General features: G+C 37.1%; 3 protein-coding genes and 1 long non-coding RNA gene across 5 annotated transcripts; 2 read left to right on the top strand and 2 right to left on the bottom strand.

The window, feature by feature from the left end:
* Positions 1-296: 296 nt before the first annotated feature.
* On the bottom strand, positions 297-1,989 carry LOC103927830 (dof zinc finger protein DOF1.4). The gene has a single exon (XM_009336822.3). The coding sequence runs from the start codon at positions 1,463-1,465 to the stop codon at positions 590-592; it is 876 nt and encodes a 291-aa protein (XP_009335097.2). The 5' UTR covers positions 1,466-1,989; the 3' UTR covers positions 297-589.
* Positions 1,990-7,849: 5,860 nt separating this feature from the next.
* Positions 7,850-9,426, top strand: LOC125476494. The gene is made up of 4 exons (XR_007257752.1): positions 7,850-8,385; positions 8,486-8,517; positions 8,829-8,909; positions 9,249-9,426. It is a non-coding gene; the product is annotated as an uncharacterized LOC125476494 (long non-coding RNA).
* Positions 9,427-13,663: 4,237 nt separating this feature from the next.
* Positions 13,664-18,926, bottom strand: LOC125476357 (splicing factor 3B subunit 2-like). 2 transcript variants are annotated; one of them, XM_048582349.1, is made up of 18 exons: positions 18,635-18,926; positions 17,612-17,731; positions 17,401-17,517; positions 17,244-17,306; positions 17,045-17,152; positions 16,475-16,552; positions 16,129-16,221; positions 15,925-16,011; positions 15,704-15,805; positions 15,484-15,603; positions 15,318-15,380; positions 14,984-15,126; positions 14,702-14,783; positions 14,552-14,610; positions 14,432-14,474; positions 14,213-14,304; positions 14,051-14,120; positions 13,664-13,962 (listed from the first exon to the last, which is right to left on the bottom strand). In XM_048582349.1, the coding sequence occupies exons 1-18, from the start codon at positions 18,851-18,853 to the stop codon at positions 13,894-13,896; spliced, it is 1,728 nt and encodes a 575-aa protein (XP_048438306.1). In that variant the 5' UTR covers positions 18,854-18,926; the 3' UTR covers positions 13,664-13,893. The 2 variants fall into 2 exon arrangements, with proteins under 2 accessions (XP_048438306.1, XP_048438307.1); XM_048582350.1 differs by having other exon boundaries at positions 17,612-17,697; positions 18,635-18,762.
* Positions 18,927-20,427: 1,501 nt separating this feature from the next.
* On the top strand, positions 20,428-23,279 carry LOC103928001 (probable polyol transporter 4). The gene is made up of 2 exons (XM_009337036.3): positions 20,428-20,657; positions 21,626-23,279. The coding sequence occupies exons 1-2, from the start codon at positions 20,438-20,440 to the stop codon at positions 23,053-23,055; spliced, it is 1,650 nt and encodes a 549-aa protein (XP_009335311.2). The 5' UTR covers positions 20,428-20,437; the 3' UTR covers positions 23,056-23,279.
* The last annotated feature ends 192 nt before the right edge of the window (positions 23,280-23,471 follow it).

Below are 23,471 nucleotides of genomic sequence, written 5' to 3'. Positions count from 1 at the left end.
TTTGTCGGGACTAGAACCAGTGGCCATAAAATATGGGGAAACAAATCTGTGCAAACTTATTCAGATGTCCAAATATACATACATATCCACAAGAATCTTCCATCACATTCTTTCAGTGAGCCCTGCTGGTAGTAGGAGTCCCCCATTTCTATCCCTATCACAAACCACTCACCGAAATTCTATAAAATAAAAAATAAACCAATTAATTCTATTCAATTGAACAATGAAACCCTAATATAAACCTCCTTCACATGCATGTAATTGCATCTTCCATCAAGTTAAATAAAAACCAGGAGTGACAAACTTACAAATTAATAAATATATATATTTCAAAAATTAAATATCTCGAAGCTGAAACCGAAGGACAAAGACAGCTTCAAACTGTCTACATCTCTGTTTGGAAATTACAAGTTGAGAGAGCAAACTACGAGAAATTATATTACCTGAAGATCGGCACAAGTAGAAAAACTGTGACAAACTTGACAGTGACACATTAGAGAACGGGGATACTGTTTCTGAGTCGTAAATGTCTCACACACACGCAATTCAAAATTAACATACCGCTAATGAAGATGGCTAATTCATTATTTTACAGTTGTATGTGATCAGAAGAATCATCCCAATGAAGCAGGTTGAGATCAGTAGAAACGAGGGTTTCGATGTCTTCCCAATTCCAGTCGTTCGAGTACACATCCACGGCGTTGCTTGGGGAGGGGGTTTTCCAGTTAGGCTGCTGGGGAAGAATATTTGGCATGATGCTTGTGATGGTTGGCTCCTCTACGGTGGCTTTGAACTGATCTTCAGCGGCAGCGTAGTTATAAACGTTTGAGGATTGCAAAGATGTTGAGATTGAAGAGAGGTTTGTGTCAAAGGAACTTGAAGTAGTAGTACTAATTGAGCTTGAGAAGGGATCAAAGGTTATTAGATTTCTACTTCGATGAAGAAAAGGCAAAGTAGTAGTACTACTTAAACCTGCTGACGAAAATATGATTGTGTTGTCCAAATTCTGTTGCGGAAGCGAAGATTGGGGACCGATAAGTGCGTGATAGAGAGCTTGCGCAGCAGTTTCCCGCTTATGGTGATCATCAATCGCCGCAGTGTTTGCAACGGTTGTGGCAGCTGCTTCTGAGGGAGAAGTGTTTGAGGACTTTTTGAGGCGCTTGTTTTTACGGATGCCACCAACCGGGACGTTTCGAAGAGTCCCGCCTTTTGTCCAGTGCCTCTTGCAAGCTCTGCAGAAGTGCCTTGGCTGTGACTTGTTGTAGTTGTTGTAGTAACAAAACTTTGTGTTCGTTGATTCACATCTCGGACACTTCAATGGCTCAGCTTGCTGCTGCTGATTTTGTTGATGCTGCCTCCTCACGGCGTTTGGTGGTTTTGGCAGCTGAAACGTCTGAGCTTGCAGCAAGCTGGTCTGACTCCAATCCAGCCCGTCACTGTTGACCTGCTTAGTACTCAATCCCATCTCCTCAAACCCTCTCAAAACCCGAAACAACGAATGGATTGCGAGTAACCCGAATGAAGATGAGGATCAAGGAATAAGTGTGTTTGATTTTTCTTCTTCTTCTTCGGGTATTTTTCTAGCCCTTGAAACACGGTCGTCGAAAAGAGAAAGCAGTCTGAATTGAAGTTGACGAGGACGAGACTAAGGTTGCTTATAAGCAAAAGGGTAACGTGTCGGTCGGAGGAAATGAGTGATTGTATGGCTTCAGGTGCAATGAAATGCCTAGGAAACTCATAAGAAGTGAGCACGTCTAAGTTGAGTCTCCTTATCTTAATAATTTTAATATATATATATATATAAATAATAATGATAATTAGTGTAAGAAGAATATTAAGAAATGATGATGGAAGATGAAAGGTTTTGTATGGTCGAGGATGGTTGTAATTGATAGATGTGTGGGGCTTGGCACTGGTGTGTGGTGGCAACCATATAAAAATTGTGCAAACTTAGGTGACAATCAATAGTACCATGCTCTTATTCCTTACTCATCCCTACAAGTTTATAGAATGAAAACATTCAAGTACTAAAGTAAATTAAGAGAAGATACAACGTGGACAAGACAAAGAGAGAGAGAGAATTACTTAACCTCGAAGGTCAAGGGGGGTTGGTGACATGTGGCTACCTTCAACACCACTGATAGTGCTTTATACGTTGGCTATGTAAAAGGAACATATGCAAGAGCAACTTCAGCATGGACTAGTGCTTGGGGGATAGTGGACCAAATAGGGTTGGTAGCCCGGTCTTGAAGCTCTAGCGTGGGTAGCCCGAGGGAAAGTGGAGGCCCGAGCTCTGAGTCCGTGAGGAATTGCCAGCCCGAGAGCCCAAGTGGATGTGACACAAAGGCTAACGTCATCCTGGCATCAGCCTAATTTTATATATTTTTTTCTGTTAGGCTGCGTGGGGGCGCATCAGCCGACAGCTTTTCAGCGTATGGGGCCCGCGTTGCAGTCTGCCGAGGTTACCGTTGGGAAGCCACGTGGCTTCCCACGGTCTGTTTGATCTCAACGGCTCTTTAAATTGGACCGTTCGATTTGCAACGGTAATAAAAATAAAAAAAATCTTATTTAATATCAAACGTTGGATCTGAGATCAACGGTTGATATTATTCTGCTTTATAAATAAATAAATAAAAGAAAAAATAGTTTTAAAATTAAGAAAAGTTACCGTTGTGACACGTGGCACAATCTGAAGTGTTGGAATTCAATTTTTTTTAAATCCAACTGGTAGAGATTAATTAGTTCAATAAAAATTTTAAAAAAATTGTAAACAATCCGAAAAAAAAATCTGAAATTTTTTTTTTAAAAAAATTGTTTTTACTTTTATATAAATACCTTTTTATTATCATCTACCTTACACTACAATTTCATATTTTCTCAACTACTTTCAATCAAATTCCTATCTTTCTCTAAAAGTTTCAATCCAATTTTTTTTTCAACAAAATGACTACTGATGCAGGTACGAATTGGACGCTTCTTGAAGATATTGCGTTGTGTACTCGCTGGGTTGAAGTTACTCATAGTTCGCTTACAGGTAATGAGATACAGTTGCGAGAAATGTGGAGTTTTATTCATACCAATTATCTTAAAAAAATGGATGGGAAAAGAACCAAAGAATCGATGTCCAATCGTTGGAAATTACTTAGCCAATCGTTTAGTACATGGAGAGACGCCTTGGCACAAACTAGTAATAATATTCAAAGTGGGGAAAATTACGCAGATCAGGTAACAATATATTATCTATTTATTTGTATTATTTATTTGTTACCTACTTTCATTATAATTATTTGTTTGTATCTGAAGGTACTCTGCGGTGTAGATAGATTCGATTGCTCCGCAAACTTCATCAGGGACTTAAGAATAGTTGATTTCTCCATCCTCGTTATCTCATCCACTTGGTCTGCAGATGCTCCATATGTAAGCTATCCGCAAGGCAGCAGTAATTTTTTGCTTTGGAAGGAGACCCATAGCACCAAAAGCATCATTCTTTTACACAAAGTAAGAATCATGGTTGCAAACAGCAATCATGATTTTGTTGAACAAATGTCGTTCCATTCTAAAACGACGTCTAAAGTATGTATCAGGGAATGCACTATCATGGACAAAATAATCATCCAAGAGTTCCGTACCTCGTCGTTTTCGGAATGGCTAGGCTTGCAGATCTGACCCATAACTTGGATGACTCGACGGGAATGTGAGGCTCTTGCCATTCTTGCTTCGTCATCTCTCCTTCTACGCTCCTCATAATCTTCCCTCTCATTTTGGGCCACCTGAAGATTGAACATTCCTTCTGATTGGTTAAACAATTCTTCCTCTTGCTGATCGATTTCCTACATCATCCTTGAGGAAGAAGAAGACATTGTAAGAAAGAAACAGAAACTATAAATAATGATAGAGATTTTGGTGAAGAAGGAAGCAGAAACTATGAATAATGATAGAGATCTTGAGAAAATTGATGTGAGATTTGTGAGGATGGATGGGGGATTATATGGAGGATTCAGAAAGGATTAGATTGTAGATAATGTCACGTGGCATGCCGTCATTCGTTAAAAATCTGATAGAAATCTATCCTCAAAGATTGTAAACAAATTATGACACATGACGCGACGTGATTGGTTAATAATCTTATTGGAAATCCATCACCAATAATTGTATTTTCAGATAATAACACATAGTGCAACGAGTTAGGATTAAAAATATTATCGGAAATCCATTACCAATAATTGTATTTTCGGATAATGACACGTAGCGCAACGAGTACGATTAAAAATCTTATCAGAAATCCATCACCAATAATTGTCTTTTCGGATTTTATGACAAGTGGCGCAACGAGAACGATTAAAAATTTTATCTGAAATTACAAATAAAATTAATTTGTATTATTTTATAACTTTTCGGATAATGACACGTGGCTGCAATGAGAAGGATTAAAAATCTTATCCGAAATTACAAATAAAATTATTTTGTATTATTTTATAAATAAAAAAATACTAATATTTTATTGTCTATTGCTAGGGCTATTGAAGTGCAATGGTGGAGATGCAAAAGGCAATTACTGTTCATTAAGGTCATCTACTGTTCACTGGGTGGATAACATAGTGTATTGCCTGGGGGGAGGGTTCCTTCCCACGCTGGAACTGCTTTAAGGTTGAGTGCATTTCTGTTCATCATCTTTAAGTAGTGATAGTATTTATTACTTTATTTATCATCGTTAGTAAGTTTAAATTTTGAGATTTATGTTTATTTAATACGCAAATTTTAAAATTTAAGCTTATCTAATAATGATAAATAAGTTGGTAAATCTTATCATTACTTAAAAGTGGTGAGCAAAAATATTTCCTATTACACAGTTTGTGCAAGCAATGCTGCATATAAGAGTTTTAACAAGAGTCTATAGTAAAATAGAATAATGTATGTGATGCATCGATTTTACAAAGGGCTAGATTAGAATGTTAGGATTAAATCAAGCAAATTCAGCCAATCACTAAAGCACTTGTAAAATTTTGGTTTTAACATTTATGCTTCTTTTGTAGTTTAATTTATCACATTAATATGAGTGACCATAACTAAATGAGGGTATATAGCTCGAAGACGTAGAACAAAAACTTGTTTATATGCATCAACCTTCTGAGGGGCTCATTCAAGAATTGGTCCAAACATGAACATATAAAACACTACCACATCAATTGATATATTACAAGATTGAGATAATAAGTTAGCTAGTGTCTTCAGTTCTGTTCTTATTATTATCACATCATGTCATCGGACTATTAGTGTCTCTAGTACTGTTCTTATTATCATCACATCACACCATTGAACTAGCTACTATTATCACATCATGTCATCGAACTACTATTGCTTTCCTAAAATTATGCTCACTAGTTCTAGACGACATTGTGTGCGGCAATACCATTTACAATAATAATTGGGGAAAATTTGGGAATGAAATTATATGAACATAAATAGGAATCAAGTACACTAGTATCCACGGACTAACTAGGCAGCTCGTCTTGTTGTACGATCAAAGTGTCGCAGAGGGGGTGTTGGGTAGACCCAATTTTGTAGGGATAAAATTGCACAGTCGAGCATCACGTAGTCACAAGTGGGGTTTATGTATTACAATATTTGGATGGTTTTGATGATCCCATGGCCCTATATACATGTGATTACATGTTACAGGTTGGCCTTATGTGTTCTAATCACATCCATGCACCATGCAAATATGTGCAATGTAGCTAGAATGAAGGGTACGTATGTGGTCCTTGCAAGGGGAAATAGTTAATCTCTAAACCCTAAACCCTAAATTCTAATTTATGTGTATCTTTATTCGTTCATTTGTTCAATTATAAGGTCCCAAATAATTATGCGTATGCAAAAGAAGAAAATGAGCGTGCGATAATAACTTTCCCACAAAATTCATGTTTTACTGCTGTTTGTCGTTCTTGATCTTTGAACTCAGTGTGTTTTTAATTTGTAACAAAATAGAGACTGAATATCATTAGATCATTTGATTATGTATATGTGCATATTAACATGATTCTTAACTTCTTAATTTTGAGCAACATTATAATATAATAACAAGAAAGTTTTCATCATAAATATGTTTATGTGTAAAGAGCGAATGAATTAATTATATGATGAGTTTATATTATCGGAATATGATTCTCTTCCCTTCAAATTTTCTCATTTTCCTTCTCTTCTCTCTCACTTTCCTCGTTTTCTTTCTCTCTATAAAAAAATTATTAAAAGATGTTGATTTGATTTAATCGTAATCTTTCAAATAAAAAGAGACTGAAGGAGAGAAAATTTAAAATGAAGAGAATCGTTGTCCTATATTATCATCATCAATGGATCGAGGTTTGGCCGTCAAATTAGTAAGAACTGGGGATCCACGTGCATGAATATGATTAAGGCACCAAACGAAGTGGAAACTCATTAAATAAATAATTTGAAACAAATTCCAATCTTTGTTAGATGCTGATCAAATTAATTAAGATCAAAGACAGGATGTGAAAGGAATTGAAATCAAACTTGTTGATCGAATAGGTTTGGTTAGGTAAAGGTTCTTGTCTATATGGTCAGTCTCCCACACGTTTTAATTAATTAACTAAAATGCATATGACATAATATATGTCGTCAACGAATTAAACTAAAAATTGATAAGGAGAACTAATAAAAAGTTCTTCACAAAACTTCTTTGGAAATTTTATTTGAACCCTAAAAACTTCTTTTCACACCCAACTTAAATATTTTTGCTAATAAACTCTCCACTTTAGCCCTAAATTAATGTGAGAGAAGAAGAATATACTGAAAGGAGATGAACCCATATCAGCCCCACCAACGCCCGTTGCTTTCCGGCATCTTCTTCACTGATGCGGGTAAATTTTTTTTTTGTCAGCATCTTCTCTTTTCAGGCTCTTTTCCGTTCTCTCTGTTTCCATCCTATATTCTCTTCCTCCTCCTCCTCTTTATTGCTCACTTCCTTCAACCGACAAATGCCGAAAGCAAATCGGGGCCTACACAGTTTTTGAGCGCTATAGAGTCGGCGACGTGGAGAATCACAACCAAGGGTACCTATGTGTTGTATGGAAGGCGTTAGATGTCAAAGCTTGTGAAAGGTAAATGGGCTGCCATGGAAGGCAGAAGTTGCCTTGAAAAATCACCAGCAAATCTTTGGTGGGGTTTGAGGTGGAAGTGACAGTGAGTGTAAAAAAGACATTTTTCTTTTGTTTTTTGTTTTTCAGTTTTATACAAGGGTGAACTAGGAATTTGAATAAAATATTTTTAGAATTGGGTGTAAAAAGAGGTTGAATGAGTTTTAATAAAATTTCCCTTCTTTTTATAAAAAAAAAAAACACTTAAACAACATTTCTTATTATTAAGGACAATTTTTGTATTATAAGAACACAAAATAAAAGAGTCACACTTCAAAAGAATTTTGAATTAAAGAAAATATTTTTAATAATAAACAAGTGTCTTTAATAATAAAAAAAAAGTGTCTTAATTACAAAGAAAGTTGTCTAAGTGTAACAACCCGTCCTTAATTTTCTATGTAATTTTCTCTCAGAGTGTGTAAATTGACGTTTATACCCTTGTTGGCAAGGTGACGTGGACATAGTTCTTCGGCTTTAAATTATTTTTCTCGTTATCATAATTTAATAGTACTCGTTGTTACGATCGTGTGAGCGCGAGTTAGACCCGAAACGGTTTTGTGACGAAAAAATTACATTTAGTTAAAGTACGTAAACAACGGGTATAATTGTACACGTGTGCGTTAATTATTTAGTACTGGAAGCTACTGTTTTTCATAGGGTACATTAGATTTCGTTTGATTTCAAATTGTACAAATCTTATCACTTTTTTTCCTTTTTTAAAAGTGTGTCCCGTGACCACACTTCACCACCAATCATATCATTTTCCCACATCCTTTCACCCAATCAGACAACACCCTCTCTCTTCTTTCTGTCCAATCATAACATTTCCTCTCTCTCTCTCTCTCTTCTTCTTCTTCTCTCCCTCACCCATCACTCTCTCTTCTTTGCAACAACAAGGACCATCACCAAACCTTGCAGATCGATCCTCAAATTACCACCATTGTGCTCCCCTCATCCTCACGAACCCATCCGTACAAACTGATCATGAAATGATCAAGTTTTGAGTGTCCAACTTGGAGCTTCGACTTGGGTGGAGTTTTCCCCGAAGTTTTTTCATTCGAGTTACAAGATTTTGGAGTTTTGGAAGCATCTAGGCAACTCCTCGAGGCCATTAGCCTAGTTTTGAAGTGGTGCAAACGAGGAAACCCACGGGTTTGAGACAACAAAAGTAGGACTGAGAGTCTTGAGTCTATTTTGATCCATTTCCATCCACCTTTTGGACTTTTAAGAGGTACAAACTTGTTCTCCTCTTCCTGGGCTTCATTTCCATATAAAGTACATTGAAAATGATTGAGAAATGAAGAAGTTATGAGGTTTTGAAAATTTTCCAGAAATCAGTGAACCAGACGGTGGAGGTTAAGACGTCGTTAGGTAACACCGTTAGATTTAATGGAAATATTTCGTCAAATATGACGGAATATTCCCTAGGGTTCTGTCAGTCTGTTAGGCGCGTGGCCTGCGCGTGTGGCCGCGACTTGGTGGCGCATTCGGCCATCGGCCAGTGTGTGCTTGGCGTGTAAGGGTCCGCGACGTCGAGTAAAATATTTTTGTATATTTAAACCTCCATTTGAGCAAACTATGGGGGATTTTCCTAGCTTTTTTGTGTAGGTCCTAATTAATTAATTAGTAAAGTTATTTCACTTATAGGTGAGACTTACCTCGAAGAGGTACGAGGACAAACAAGGCGCATGCTCACCTTGGATCCATTGTAGATGCCAGTCATGTTGTACATGTTGGATTAGGCAACTCCGACTCGTATGTGATGTGCCTAGCGCCAGTCTTCATGTGATTGTAGTACTAGAGCTTATGTTATGATTACACCTAGTCTTGTTCATGTCAGATTCCCTTTGCATGAACTCGTGTGTTAGTATAGATTGATGAGCACCTGATTTTATTATGATACTGTTGTGATATTATGATTAGCGTATTTCTGGATTTATTGTTGATTTACAGTTGTTTTCATACTTATATGTAGCATGATTTTTCTAGAAACTATACATGTTTTACAGCGAGAGGTTAGTATGCTCAAAAAATAAATATGTTTTATAAACCTTAGTTTTTGCCTACTCACCCTTCTGTTTTTCGCCAATCCAGGACTTATATAGCTGATTACTCTGTGGCGTACGAGGAATATCTGGCAGTTCTGACATACTCCTAAATAAATGTAAGGGCTTTTCCAGGTTATGTATTAAGTACTTTAACTAGTTTTGACTGCACACTTTTATGTCATCTACGCTCTGAACACTTATGTTTTATGGATTTCTTCCCACTACTCCACACTCGCTACTTTAGATTAAATAAATGTTAGTTTTGGTTTAAATTTATCCATATTTTTATGCTTCACTTTTCTTTTTGGTTACGTCACCTTCGGGTGACGGCTAACATGCATCGACTCCGATCGGGGTGTGTGTCACATCCCAGCCCGAGCCCCCACCACATCCGGCTCGACTCTATCGTAGCACGATATTGTCCGATTTAAGCCCCGACCACGCCCTCACAATTTTGTTTCTGGGAACACACGAGAACTTCTAGTGGGTCACCCATCCTGGGATTGCTCTCGCGCGAACTCGCTTAACTTCAAAGTTCATACGGAACCCGAAGCCAGTGAGCTCCCAAAAGGCCTCGTGTTAGGTAGAGATGAGAATATACATATAAGGCTTATAGGATCCACTTCCCTGTGCGATGTGGGATGTTACAATCCACCCCCTTAAGGGCCCGACGTCCTCGTCAACACATATCCGGCCAAGGATTGGCTCTGATACCAAATTGTCACATCCTGGTTCGAGCCCCCACCACATCCTGGACTCGACTCCATCGTAGCACGATATTGTCCGCTTTGGGCCCCGACCAAGCCCTTACGGTTTTGTTTCTGGAAACTCACACGAGAACTTCCCAGTGGGTCACCCATCCTGAGATTGCTCTCGCACGAACTCGCTTAACTTCAGAGTTCCTACAGAACCCAAAACCAGTGAGCTCCTAAAAGGTCTCGTGCTAGGTAGAGATAGAAATATACATATAAGGCTTAGAAAATCCACTCCCCTGAACGATGTGGAATGTTATAGTGTGTCACTAAGAGTTTTTAAATAAAAAATTTGTGAGGAATTTTTATTAACTTTCTAAAAAAATTAAATACGAATTTTAAATAACTTAAGCAAAAGAATAGTCTTAATAAGTTAACCAAAGAAACGAGGGCATCATACCACATTAATACATACTTAAATAATAAAATAGTACAGTTTATAATAGTTGCATTCTCCTTTTAGGAATGAGTTCATTATATCCTTACGAAGAACATATCTTGACGGTACAAATTTCATAATCGGAGCCGTTTAGTCTTTTAATTTTCAATTGAATATCATTCATACAAAAAAATCATTTCAAGCGGATATCATTTAGTCATATGAATGTATTGAACAAATTAACAGTATAGGTACCAAGTAACATGTTCATGATAAACCGTTTATTATTTTGATATATTTGATTGATTAAACGATCTTCCATTCAAATGATTTTTCGTAGAAATAATTTTCCAATGAAAATTAATAAATTGAAAATTTTTGATTTGGTATCATTCGTAAATGAGGGCATATAAGGATCTCCACATAGGGATGCAAGTATTAACTTTTAAGAATTCAATCCCACTGATCAAACGAAGAATTCCAAAAGCTTAAAACGCATGCCAGCACTTTGGTGGGGTTGCAAAAGAGGCAATCCTTTGTTTTATTGTATAATATCGTTGTCAGTTGTCACACTAATTAAATTATTAAGATGGATTATTATATTTTCCATGTGGGAGTGAGGAACTAGGGTAGGAAGGGTCCAAATATGATTGTTCCACGTGTCGCGATGTCATTGTCACGATAAAGGGGCATCGTGTTGGACTAGGTGTGTAATTGATGATGGTAACTATAGGTGTTTAGGTTTGTGCATGTGTAATCAGATCTTTTTTGAACCCAAAGGAATTGAGCCTATTCATCAAATGATCCGGATCATTGAAATTTAATCTAATAGCTACAAACAGGAAGTCCTCTAAAAGTTATAATAATTGTAGCCGTTTGATCAAATTTCAATGATTCAGATCATTTGATCGTTGGACTTAATTCCTTTGAGTCTTGAGAGGATCCAGTTCCTATGCATGTAACACTAATTATGGCTACTTTGATTAATTTGTTTGGAAATCAAGCAAGTTGCTGGCAAGTTACTTTGTCAAATCAGAATTGCTATTGTCTTTTCGAGTTTCTGTTTTTACAGTTATGTTAAGATTCGTGTTGTGCCGTGCGATAAATTTTCTAATGAAATCGGGAACTTTGGTAAAATGTTAGGAAGTTACGTTGAATGAAAGAATGTAATTGCCAAGAACCTCCGCATTGACGAAGGGTGGGACAGGAGAATTCGTGGGTAACTATCTACAAGTCAAGGTCAAATGACATGAAGTGTCAATAAAGTAATTGTGACACCCAAGAACCGAGTGTGGAATATTAAGATGGATAATGGATGGGCCTATGCCCTATTCATCTATAGTAGTAGAGGGAGATCGAGATTTTCTCCAGATTTTATACTCTAGATCTTGCAGGTCAGATAATTCGGATTATTCAAGAAATAGAGATATTTGGGCATTGAAGATCGAAATTATGTGTAAAGTAGACCAGTAAAATGAGTCAATAGGACAACACAATTTAAATTAAACAGTTCGGATTACTCGATAAGTGAAAAATAATTTGGAATGCCTTTGTGAATAATTGAGCCGACTAAAGGCCTTCAACAATGTCCCCCACTTTGCCCTAATAATACTCTTAATTCAAATCTAATCATAATACCGAATATCAGTTCCCTACAAACTAAACTAGAACTCAATTCCATGGAAAAATACAAATCCCATAGGTCCCTAGGTCTCATCCTATGCCTACTCTGCTGCAATATCTGCATGCAATATCAACGTCATATCTTTTATTCATAAAATTTGAACTCAATATCTTTTTTAGTAAAGTAAAGAAAAATATCACCAAGCTAAATAGTCGTATTAAAAAAAATAAAAAAAAAAAAAATAAAAAAAACAGAGTTTAATGTGCACGCTTAGAATTGGTCATAAAATTCGAGAAGCAATTGTGCAGTCCGTATTTTCTACCGTAGTAGTACTCATTTTATATTTTCTAACATCTAAATTGGAGAAATCACAATGAATTCAAGTGCAGTGGAGAAAGAGAAAGCGGGAGTGGAAGAGGGAAACGCAACATCATTTCTTAGTGGCGAAGACCTCTGGGAAATAAAGTTGATCATCTTGGTGAGACATGACTCAGTTTTCACTTTTGAAAGTCCCTTTTCTTTTTTAGCCTTTTTTGGCATAGGATGGGATCCTTTCTCAAATGGTGGACGAATCTTATACAAAAAGAAACTGCTCTACTAAGGTCTTTATTTTAGAGACTTAAGGCTATCTTCAACGGTAGGGTTTATGTTTAGCTTCTGTCCAGATTATAGCTCTATAAAAAATTATTTTTTAATAAACAGTGCCAGGTTATATATATATAACTCCAACCGAAGGTAGCTATTCTTTAGCCCCGTCAATAATTTATTATTTTAAGTTTGTTCTTTAATTTTATCAGTTAATTGAATTAAACTACCATATTAAAATAAGGTTTCCAGACATATTTTGAGGGTCACTTGTCGCTAAATGTTATTTTAAGTTTCATGTTATTAAATTTTTTAATTTTACTTGCATGTTAACAACTTAGACATTAAAATGAGGTAAGATTGTAAGGGTGAAAAGGATGTGAGAAATTGTGTAAAAATGGCTTTAGGTAAAAAATTCTAATTTTTTAATTTCTTTTAAAATTTCATCTTTAAAAAAAATAAAAAATAAAAAATAAAAACTACATGACGTCAGCTAGTAACACAGCTGGGCCCAACTTTCAGGGCTGGCTATATTTTGGCCCGATGGGTTTCAAATTTTTTTGGCCCAACCCTCCATTGAAGATGGATTTTGTGTCAAATCGGACTATGTTTTAACCTATAGCACTTTAGCAGGCTCGATTGGAGATGGCCTAAGAGGTCCTTTATCAACCCTCAGATTAATCTTGTTAATTAAGCTATTAACTTAAAAAATCCATGTTACACAAAAACAAAAAACTAATTGACAAAACAAAAACCAAAAAGAAATGAATAATAGAAAAGAACATTTCACATCATGTCGAATTCCTTCCACTTGCAAAACCAAAGCTCTTCATTGAATATCTAAACCCAGGAGAAGAGCAATGGTGCAAGCAATCGATAGAGGGGGAGGAAGGGGATGTGGAGGAGAAAGTCAGCAAAGGAAGAAGACAGAATGTTTCACGCGAGACTAGTATATTAAAAACACTTCATTAATAAGTACATTTTTTTAGTTCAAACCCCTCACGAAGTGTGATTCTTTTGTTTTTTGTCCTTGTAATATAAAAATTGTCCTCGTTAATTAAAAAAATAGTTGTCTAAAACGTTTTTCGATAAAAGAAATTTTGTGAGGAACATTTTACGAGTTCTACGTAGATTTATTTTGGAATTGATTTACTCTGAACGGTTAAAAATTAACTTGACAAAAAGTGAGTATTTGTATTACAACATAGATCACTAAGTGTGTATCAAAGCGGTACAAGCAGAGCAAACATATCATATTTCTCGGAAAAACACCGGCACCAGAATCTCAATGTCAGGAGGGTGGGTGGCTTCCCATCCAGCAATAACTTGGTAATAACAATTGAGATAGAGCCTAAAACTTGAAGTCCCTCTTCTTGTTTTTCCCTTCCTTGTCTTGCTTACGTTTCCTCTTCTTCTCGTTCTGCACCAAAAACCCGACTCATTACAGTTTCTTAAACGCGTCGAGTAAAGGAAAAAAACAACAACAAAGATATAGACAAGGCACACACCTCTGCGACCATGTCACTGAAATCTTCCTTCTGACTTCGCAGCTTCTCCTCCTCCCTTGCTTCTTCGTACCTGTTAAATGCGACACACTAGTTATAAGCTATCTGCTGCTGCTAAGGCACATTGTAAAAGTAAAGTTCAATTTTTTCATGTCTCGGACTTACTTTGCAGGCAAAACGGTCTCCATATCATCCAATTCTTCGGGTTGTATAGTGACCTCCACTTTGTCTGCTTTCTGACCTCTAAGCAGCTCAACCTAAGAGAACAATGACAAATCATTCAATAATACACAATCAAGACAGAGATTATAGTATGAAGGGATGGATACATCGGACTTGCTTATAGAGCTCATAAAGCAAAAAAATTCATGCAGTCTTTCTTACCTTTTTGGGCCCTGCTTTTTCTTGGGTGCCGCTCAAATTATACCTGCAAGTGGAAAAGACACATTTAGCAACTAATCAAATTGAAAAATGATATTTAAAAGAAACAAGCAGATTGCGTACGTGTGACCCGTTGCAAGAAGTGTCCCCGGAGCAATTCTTTCCTCTTTTTGTTCAAGTACCTTTGCAAAACAAGTCAGAAGAAGAATTAGATCCTTTTGTTAATCAAACATACTACACAAATTGACAAATGTCTCTAATCACTGAGCTTACTTGGTATAGAGGCTTTTCAGATTCTTTTTTCTGATCCTTGCGCAGTTCAATTTGAGCAGGTGTCTCAACACCAGTGGGAGTACTGCAGAAAAAAAGGTGAAAAATTAGTACTAAACGAAAAAAAAAAAAAAAAAAATATTTTACGTTACAATCTTCAGTGGAAGGGAAAAAGGTAAAACAACCAATCTGGAAAAACGAAAAAGAAAAAACCTAAGAAACTGACCACCAAAAAAGCATATGTTAAAAACAAAATAAATATGGGAAACACCGGAAATAAGATACCTTGAGAGGCTGTCTACAGATTGAATGCCATCCTCTAAATCTTCTTCCTCAGGCTGTTCTTCCTCTTCCTCCTCTTCTTCTTCCTCCTCCTCCTCCTCTTCCTCCAAATCACCCCAATGCTTTGTCTTGTCAACAGGCTCCTCCTGAATTTAAATGAAAATGTTATTGCAATATAAAATGAAAGGCTATGGTCTGATGACAATGCAATGAAGTAAATAACAATAATACAAGTCAATCATAAATATATATCCTAGTAATTAATGTAGTACTCTAAAGGCTCATTAGACAAATAGAAATTATGTACAACGTTAAATCTAATGGTCAAAAGTGGTACCTCATAATTGGGCTGATCTTGTTGCTGAACGCCAAATACATCCCCATACAACGGTTGGCCATACTGTTAAATGACCAAAGTTAAATGGTTAAAAGACAAATACTTATACAAAGTATTTGAAATTAGAACTAAACAAAGGAAACAATACCAAGAATTTAAAACTTACTTCATCAACGGGAGGCTTTCCCCAGCCACCAGGATGGTAACCAAAGCTAGCACCAGGAGGGATTGGAGCATTCAGCCCGGGAATTTTCAGATGTGGATATGATGGTGGAGGACCATATCTCTACAAGAAAAAAAAAATTTGAAAATACAAGGCAATACCCAACATTAATACAAATACACCACAGAGTTGAAAACCAAACACAATATTTTTGCATACTCACCTGCATATTGATGAGCCATGGGGGAGGAGCACCATCTGGCATACCCAGAGCTTCTTTTAGTTCATGCGAAAGCATGCCTGGTTTCATCTCCCTCAATTTCACCTGAACACAAAACCGGAAAACAACACAAACAAAAATTAAGTTGCACCTTCACACAAGATAAAATATTCACGCAGCCAAGAGCATAAAGATGCTTATAAATAAATGCTGGAATAATATACCTCAAACTCCTTCCCTTCATGGTACAGATCACCAAGAGTCGTCAACTTTGGCTTAGTCTGGTACTTGAAAAATGCATCATGGAGAACCTAACAAACAGAAACCAGTCTTATCAGTAAAACAAGATATAACCATTACAGATGCGTGTCCTCTGGAATTACATTAAAACACAAGATTAAAAAGTCAGAATTATAATTAATGAGTACCTGATAATCGATATCCATTTTCCCCATCTTTGGTTGCATACGCTCTCGTTGTTTTTGCTTCAACTTCTTACTATCTTCTTTTTCAATGTACGCCTACATAAGACAACCAAATAACAACCAACAGGCAACACCGTGAGAAAAGCGAAAAGACAAGGCAGATAGAAGCATAAATATAATTATGCATAAGCTACAAAAAAATGATGCATGTTTCTTAGTTACAACTTAATTAGCTTCATGAACAAAAGAAATATTTTACTTATATTATGAGCCAAAACTTTAACGAACAAGCCGTGCTTGAACAAAACTTTTGAGATTTTTCAACATAATAATCTTATGAACGATTTACCTGTCTAATTTTCTCAATTCCCGTAGCAGCAATGAAGTCAGGAAGCTGAAACGGTTGTTTCTCAATACCACGTTTACCCTGTAAAATCAATCCAGTCTCGATGAGATATAAGTAATAATTTACAATCATCGTCATATTTTCTACATCAAATCAGCAGTATTAAATATATGTATTTTAGCAGAGTTGGGCCCAATGGCTAAGCATTATTGGAAGGCATCTGAAAATTCAAAACAGATATATCAGCGCTTTTAAAGTGAATAAGATCCTAAAATCCATCATGCATACTCAAAATATCCCCAATAATAGCACTAAATTAGGCCTAGATCCCCACCCCACTAGGAGATAAATAAAGATAAAACATTCAAGGTGTAATTTTCCAAACACCTACAAGTCCAGGCTCCATGGTTGTCACAGCCGCTCCCCTGCAAGAACCACATGTATACATATAAGAGAAACCTCATCGACGTGATCTTCCCTCACTCTATTCCCTAATCCCATCATGTTAATAATACCCATTAATCATGCATCCACCTTTTATTCAATAGTTTGAAAATAAGGGGGATCGCTAACCTGTAGAAATTTCCTTTTCTGACACCAATGTCTTGGCACGGGTACAGTATTGCGATATGATTTTAGAAACACCAGCAGCTTAGGATCAGCTGCAGTTGCATCCCACACCTGAGAACATGTAGCAAGACAATCTTAATTTCAAACATACATAAACAGACAATAACAAGAACAACATATAAATAAAACAAAGTATCCACACCTCAACAACATCAGGCCTTTGGCAGATCTGTTTCAATTTGGCAATCTTCATTCTCCGTTGAAGCTGCAAGATAACAAAACATTTATTTCAACCTCAACGAACAAAATGCTTCCAGTAATAATGTTAACAACTTAACAATAAGAAAATACTAACAAACCTTTTTCTTCTTGTTTGATATGCCTTTCTCTTTTTGTTCATTATCCTGCTCTTCCTCTTCAGAATCTGAGTCAGCCTTCTTTTTTGGGGCTCCTTCAGACTCATCCTTCTTATCCTCCTGGATGGATAAAACAATCAATGCATCATTACATAGTCTCACAAAGAAAAACAAGTTCAATATAATTCAGATGTTAGACAAAATGCCTTTTTACCTCAACACCCACGGAGTCCTGGAAGCAGAATTTCTCGAAAATTTTTCTGAATTCCTCATCCATGCCATCACTTAGCTCAGGTTTCTCTGGAACATATTCAATTTGAACTTGCTCAATAATCTACACAGTTCAAAAGTTACATTAATACACATGGTAAGATAATAGACCAAAAATAGCAGATTAGAAAATTTTCAACACTATGACAAACTCTTATTCATTTGTCACGTGAAGCAGGAAAAAAATACACATCTATAAGAAAAAAACAGTTGAACAACTTTCAAAATGGGTTTTCAACACTAGCATGTACAAATCTGATTAGGAATGCTAAAATATGATTAAGAAAGAACAAAAACATAGCTTCGAATTACTCTTTCCTCACCAGTGAGAAACAGGGTAAAAATACTAAAAAAGTGGCTACTGCTAAGCACACTACACCTTCAGTGCAAAATAAGAAGTTACGGGGTAACAATTACTTCTCTGAGATTTAATCGAGGGTGTACTTCAATTACTGGCTTGGTATGATTAAAACCCTTCACATTGTTCTTTGTTTTCGTTACATATCTAGCCGCTTCTACACAACCAGGGTTTCAAACCCAAAGCTAATTAGGTAAAGGAATTGAACAAAAAACCCCAAAACCACCGCTCTACAACAAAATAATCTACCAAACAGAATAGCAACCAAATCAGAGTACAACACTTGATCGAAACCCTTATGTCTACCATACAGAATGGCATCGAAATCAGAGCACTATACTTCTCTAAAGCCCTATAAATCAATCTGCAACGAACAATTAGGCACAATGAATCGAACGCAAAACCCTAAAACCACCGCTCTACAACAAAAATAAACTACTAAACAGAATGGCATTCAAATCAGACTACAACACTTCGTTAAAACCCTAAAATCTACCAAACGAATGGCATCCAAATCAGAACACAAGACTTCGTTAAGACACTAGAAATGAATCGGCAAACTAAACAAACATATCACAAACGAATCAGATGGAGAGGGAGGTGAAGAACCTGTTGAGGATCATTGTTCTCCTTGACGTCATCGTCGGTCTCGCCGGCGCTCGACTCCGGCGCCTGAGAGGCCTTGTTGTTCTTCCTTTGCTTTCTCCTGCGACGGCGTCGCTCGCTCTCCCTCGACTTCTTGGCGGCGGTGGCGTTGTTGGTAGGGATTGCGTTCAAGTCGCTGTTCGCAACGACGCCGTTTGGCTGCGAGAGAACCTCCGCAGTCATGGTTCCGGATCGGAAGTGCAGAGCGAAAACCAAATCGAGAGGAAAGAGGGTGTGGTTTGGGAAGATAATTAGTGACCGGATAATGGGAATGATATTTATATATTCCAAGAAATTGGCACTTGAGAGGCTACTATAATTGGGCCTTTTATTTTATTAATTAGGCCCATATCAAAGTTTGTGGATGCATAGGTTTTAAAATGGGCTGGACCCCTAATCAAGTCCAATTAGGCGAGAGAATCTGTCAGTAGGGAGAAATTCTTCAGTGTAACACGACCTGGTACATCAAGTGTTATAATACAATTGGTTGAAAATTTATTTTTCAAGTTTTCAACCAATTGTCTTATTACACTTGTTTACTAAAGTGGGCCAGAGTTAACATGATAAATTAGGGTGTGGGGTAGGTTGTGGTTTTTGTGTTTGAATCTGCACTGATACGTGTGGTCTGGTTGCCGAACTCTAAAATTTTCTTTTTCCATTCAATGCTGGTGGCCTTGCAATAGTGGTGCAACTGAATTGATGAAGGTTGCTTCAATTTTGTAGGAAATATATCGTCAATACGAGTCATGCGCAAACCAAGAGCACAACTCAAGTGCATATGAGCATTTATGTCGACTTGAGAGGCTACTATAACACAAGTGGCTCTTTACCACAATGGTAAAAAAGTGTTGAGTCCTTGCATGACAGGATGGGCAGGCTACTATAACAATTGAGTGTTAAATTTCAGGCCCATACGATAGTTTGTGTAAGCTTAAGCCCAAAGTATAAGAGAACTAGGCTCAGTTACAAAGCGACATCCAACGCGTGTCCCCACTTTGCTGGCCAGCACAACATCCTCACCAAAATATGATGTGGAAAATGGACCTAATTCAATCTTTTAATATTTATAGTCAATGTAATTTTTTATGGAATAGTATCCCTTCAGAATGCTCATACTTTTCCAATGCAGAAATAGTGAACGACAATGAATTTGCACTTCGGTAGATTTCTGAAAGGATAGAATCCGAAGAAGATTATCTTCCAACAAAAGAAGTTTTTAACATTGATGCGGGACGAAGTTAGGATTTTTTTTGCCGGTGGGCTATAATGAGCCTTCTCAGTCCAAGTTTACCCTCAAAAGGTAAAAAAATTAAAGAATCCTTTATTTTGCTAAAAAAATTATTTAAAAAAAATTATCTACTTAAATTATATAACGTAATCATTAAAAAAAACTTCTATCATCAATCGTCATACCATATATTACACAAAATATAATTTCCTATTTCGTAAAAGAAAAAAAAAAACGCGTCGGGTCTCAACCTTATTTCTCACCACTTTCTCTGTTGTCTTTCGTAACCCCCCTCCTCTCCTCTGCTTCTCAGTTTTTTGTCCAAGTCAAAAATAAAAAAGAACAAAACCAAAAGTCCCTCTTCCTCTGTTCCAGATCTGAGACAAAACCCACAAAAATTCTTTTGTTTTTGTCCAATAACTGAGTTCGATCGGATTAAGAACTCGAAAAAACAGCTGCCCACGTAAAAAAGTCCCTTCCTTTCTCTTCCTCCTCGCCAGAACGGAGGAGAGAGAGAGAGAGAGAGTTAGAGAGAGAGGATGATGGGGTTGCTGGGTGGGCAGCAAAACGGAAATGCAGCTGAGAATGGGATTGCTGGGTCCGAATTTCAACTCGGGGGGAGCAAGACCAAGTACCAGAGAATGGAGTCCGAGGTCGGAGAGACAGCGGAAGATGCTCCATTGACCGACAAAAATACCAGGAGATATGTCTTGGCCTGCGCAATCTTTGCCTCCCTCAATTCCGTGCTTCTTGGATACGGTTTGTATTTCTTTCTCTTTCCTTGATCTATGTTTTTCTCGCTTGATCTGCCCGACCATTTTGCTTTTTGTGCATTTTTCTAATTTTATTTTGTTTTTTTATTTTATATTTAATATGTTTTTGTAATTCTGTTTGATCTGCTTATCGGGATTTAATGGTTGTAAATATACATATAATTTATTTATTTATTTAATAATTGAAATAAACAAGACAACTATATTTTGATGGAGGGCAGAGACAGTGCAACTTGGTGTTTTTTAGTGCATTTTTTTGCAAGTGGTATGGAATTGTTAAGGATGTTTTTTCCGACTTAATTGTTAAAAAATATTCATCTGGTTGTCTTGTGGGATACAATGTTACAATCCAAGCGAATAAATGTATCCAATTTTGAGTTAAGTTTCAGAATTTTACTAGTGGGAAGTTTAATGTGTCATATTTAGTGCTTAAAATATCCACAAAATTGTCGATCTTTCCGTTGAAATATCCGAAAAATCAAGGTTCGGTATGAAAAGGGGGTGAAATGCAAACTTCAAACTATATCGGCGAGATATAGGAAAATCAATGAATAGCGGTGACATTTACTGATTCACTACAGAAATGAGTTGACCTATATATCGATATTTTAAACACTGGTCATATTGCAATTGCAATATCCTTTTTCAATTCTTTGAGCAGTTGAAAATGGTGTAACGAAGTAAAGAATCTTGTTTGACTCTTACATTATATGGCTTTTCGGAAAGGGTATAGATTTTCATACTCCTGTTTTCTACTACTCTGCAGCTCTTCCCTTCGAAAAATGCAGTAACATTTTGTGTTTTTATTTTTTCCCTTGGCTTGGTTCGTTGTGATTTTGGTCTTGTGTAAGAGGAAACTTTAAATCCTTCTTCATTTATAACCCTTTACTTAACCGGTAACTTTTATGCGGTACAACTACCTGGTTTATAATGTGTGTTTTTATCACAATGCAGATGTGGGTGTTATGAGTGGAGCAATTATATTCATCCAAGAGGATCTGAAACTCACCAACGTACAACTAGAACTTCTTGTTGGAATTTTGAGTATAGTCTCGCTATTGGGAAGCTTAGCCGGTGGAAAAACTTCTGATGTCATTGGTAGAAAGTGGACAATTGCATTGGCATCAATTGTCTTTCAGACTGGTGCTCTTATAATGGCCCTTGCTCCTAATTTCACAGTACTGATGATTGGTAGACTCTTTGCAGGGGTGGGGATAGGATTCGGGGTCATGATTGCACCTGTTTACATTGCTGAGATTTCTTCTGCAACAGCACGAGGATCTCTTACATCTCTTCCTGAGATTTTTGTAAATTTTGGGATCCTGCTTGGATATATATCAAATTATGTTTTTTCAGGACTTCCTGCACATATAAGCTGGAGGGTCATGCTTGGTGTGGGGCTCATACCTTCCATCTTTCTTGGATTTTCTCTTTTTGTGATCCCGGAGTCCCCTAGGTGGTTGGTGATGCAGAATAGGATGGAAGATGCAAGGATGGTATTGATGAAGACTAATGAGAGTGAAAAAGATGTTGCGGACAGATTGGCAGAAATACAGCAAGCCGCAGGGATGGCCAATGCTGAAAACTATGAAGCAAAAGCTATATGGCGCGAAATTGTTAGTCCTAATCCCGCAGTTCGACGAATGCTGATTACTGGTTGTGGAATCCAATGTTTCCAACAGATTACTGGTATTGATGCACTTGTGTATTATAGTCCTACAATTTTCAAAGATGCTGGGATTAAGGGCAACACTGAAGTTCTTGCTGCAACTGTTGTTGTCGGGTTTACCAAAACTGTGTTCATCTTGGTAGCTATCTTTCTGATTGACCGAGTGGGGAGAAAGCCTTTGCTTTACGTGGGCACTATAGGAATGACCGCTTGTTTATTTGTTCTGAGCGTCGCTCTAGCATTGCCAGGACAGGGGGAAGTGGGGATTGGAGTGGCAATATTAGCTGTTTGTGGGAATGTAGCTTTCTTCTCAGTAGGAATTGGCCCAATTTGTTGGGTATTGTCATCGGAAGTCTTCCCTCTAAAGCTTCGAGCTCAAGCATCTGCCCTTGGGGCCGTTGGTAGTAGGGTTAGTAGTGGTGTCATTACCATGTCATTCCTCTCCGTGTCTGGGGCAATAACAGTGGCAGGAACCTTCTTTATTTTTTCATTGATTTCAGCTCTTTCTGTTGCTTTTGTCCACACATGTGTTCCAGAAACAAAAGGAAAGACTTTGGAAGAAATTGAAATGCTTTTCCAAGACAAAGGAGAATGGCAAGGCGGTGGTGAGGTTGAAATGGGAGATGCAGAACGTCTGGTGGAGAACAAACTTCCAACAATAGAGCCTGTAACAAGTCTGGAGCCATATAGGCAGGTTGCACGCTACATAAATTAGTTTTAGTATACTTACGTTTCCTCGATTTGTATGAGTATTAAATGTACGCGATTGCACATATTACAGCAGAACCAAAAGAGAAATGTTTTGCCAGCCATCTTGTTCTTCGCTCACATGTACTTGAAACCTATTTAGAGCTTCCATGGACTTCACTTTGAAGGTTCATCGAGATCGAAATCAGATTGTATTGATTTAGTTGAACAATAAGGATTACATTTCCGGTCTTCTGCATCTATAACCATTATGCTCACTTGTGATTTGAATAGAGGGTTAGTCAGGCTTTGTTCTACTCAATTTTCCTACAGCAGTTATCGTGTCTACTTCTGTTTATGGTTATCTTATTAAGCATGTTCCCATCTGTCTGTTTAATTCCTCAAAGGGCACTTTGACTTCTATTAAGGTTGTTACTAGCCTCT

This window comes from the organism of the source record quoted next, unplaced genomic scaffold, assembly GCF_019419815.1.
Source record: "Pyrus x bretschneideri cultivar Hongxiangsu unplaced genomic scaffold, Pyrus_bretschneideri_v1 Contig19, whole genome shotgun sequence".
NCBI lineage: Eukaryota > Viridiplantae > Streptophyta > Magnoliopsida > Rosales > Rosaceae > Pyrus > Pyrus x bretschneideri.
This window is presented reverse-complemented; position numbering and strand designations above follow the sequence as displayed.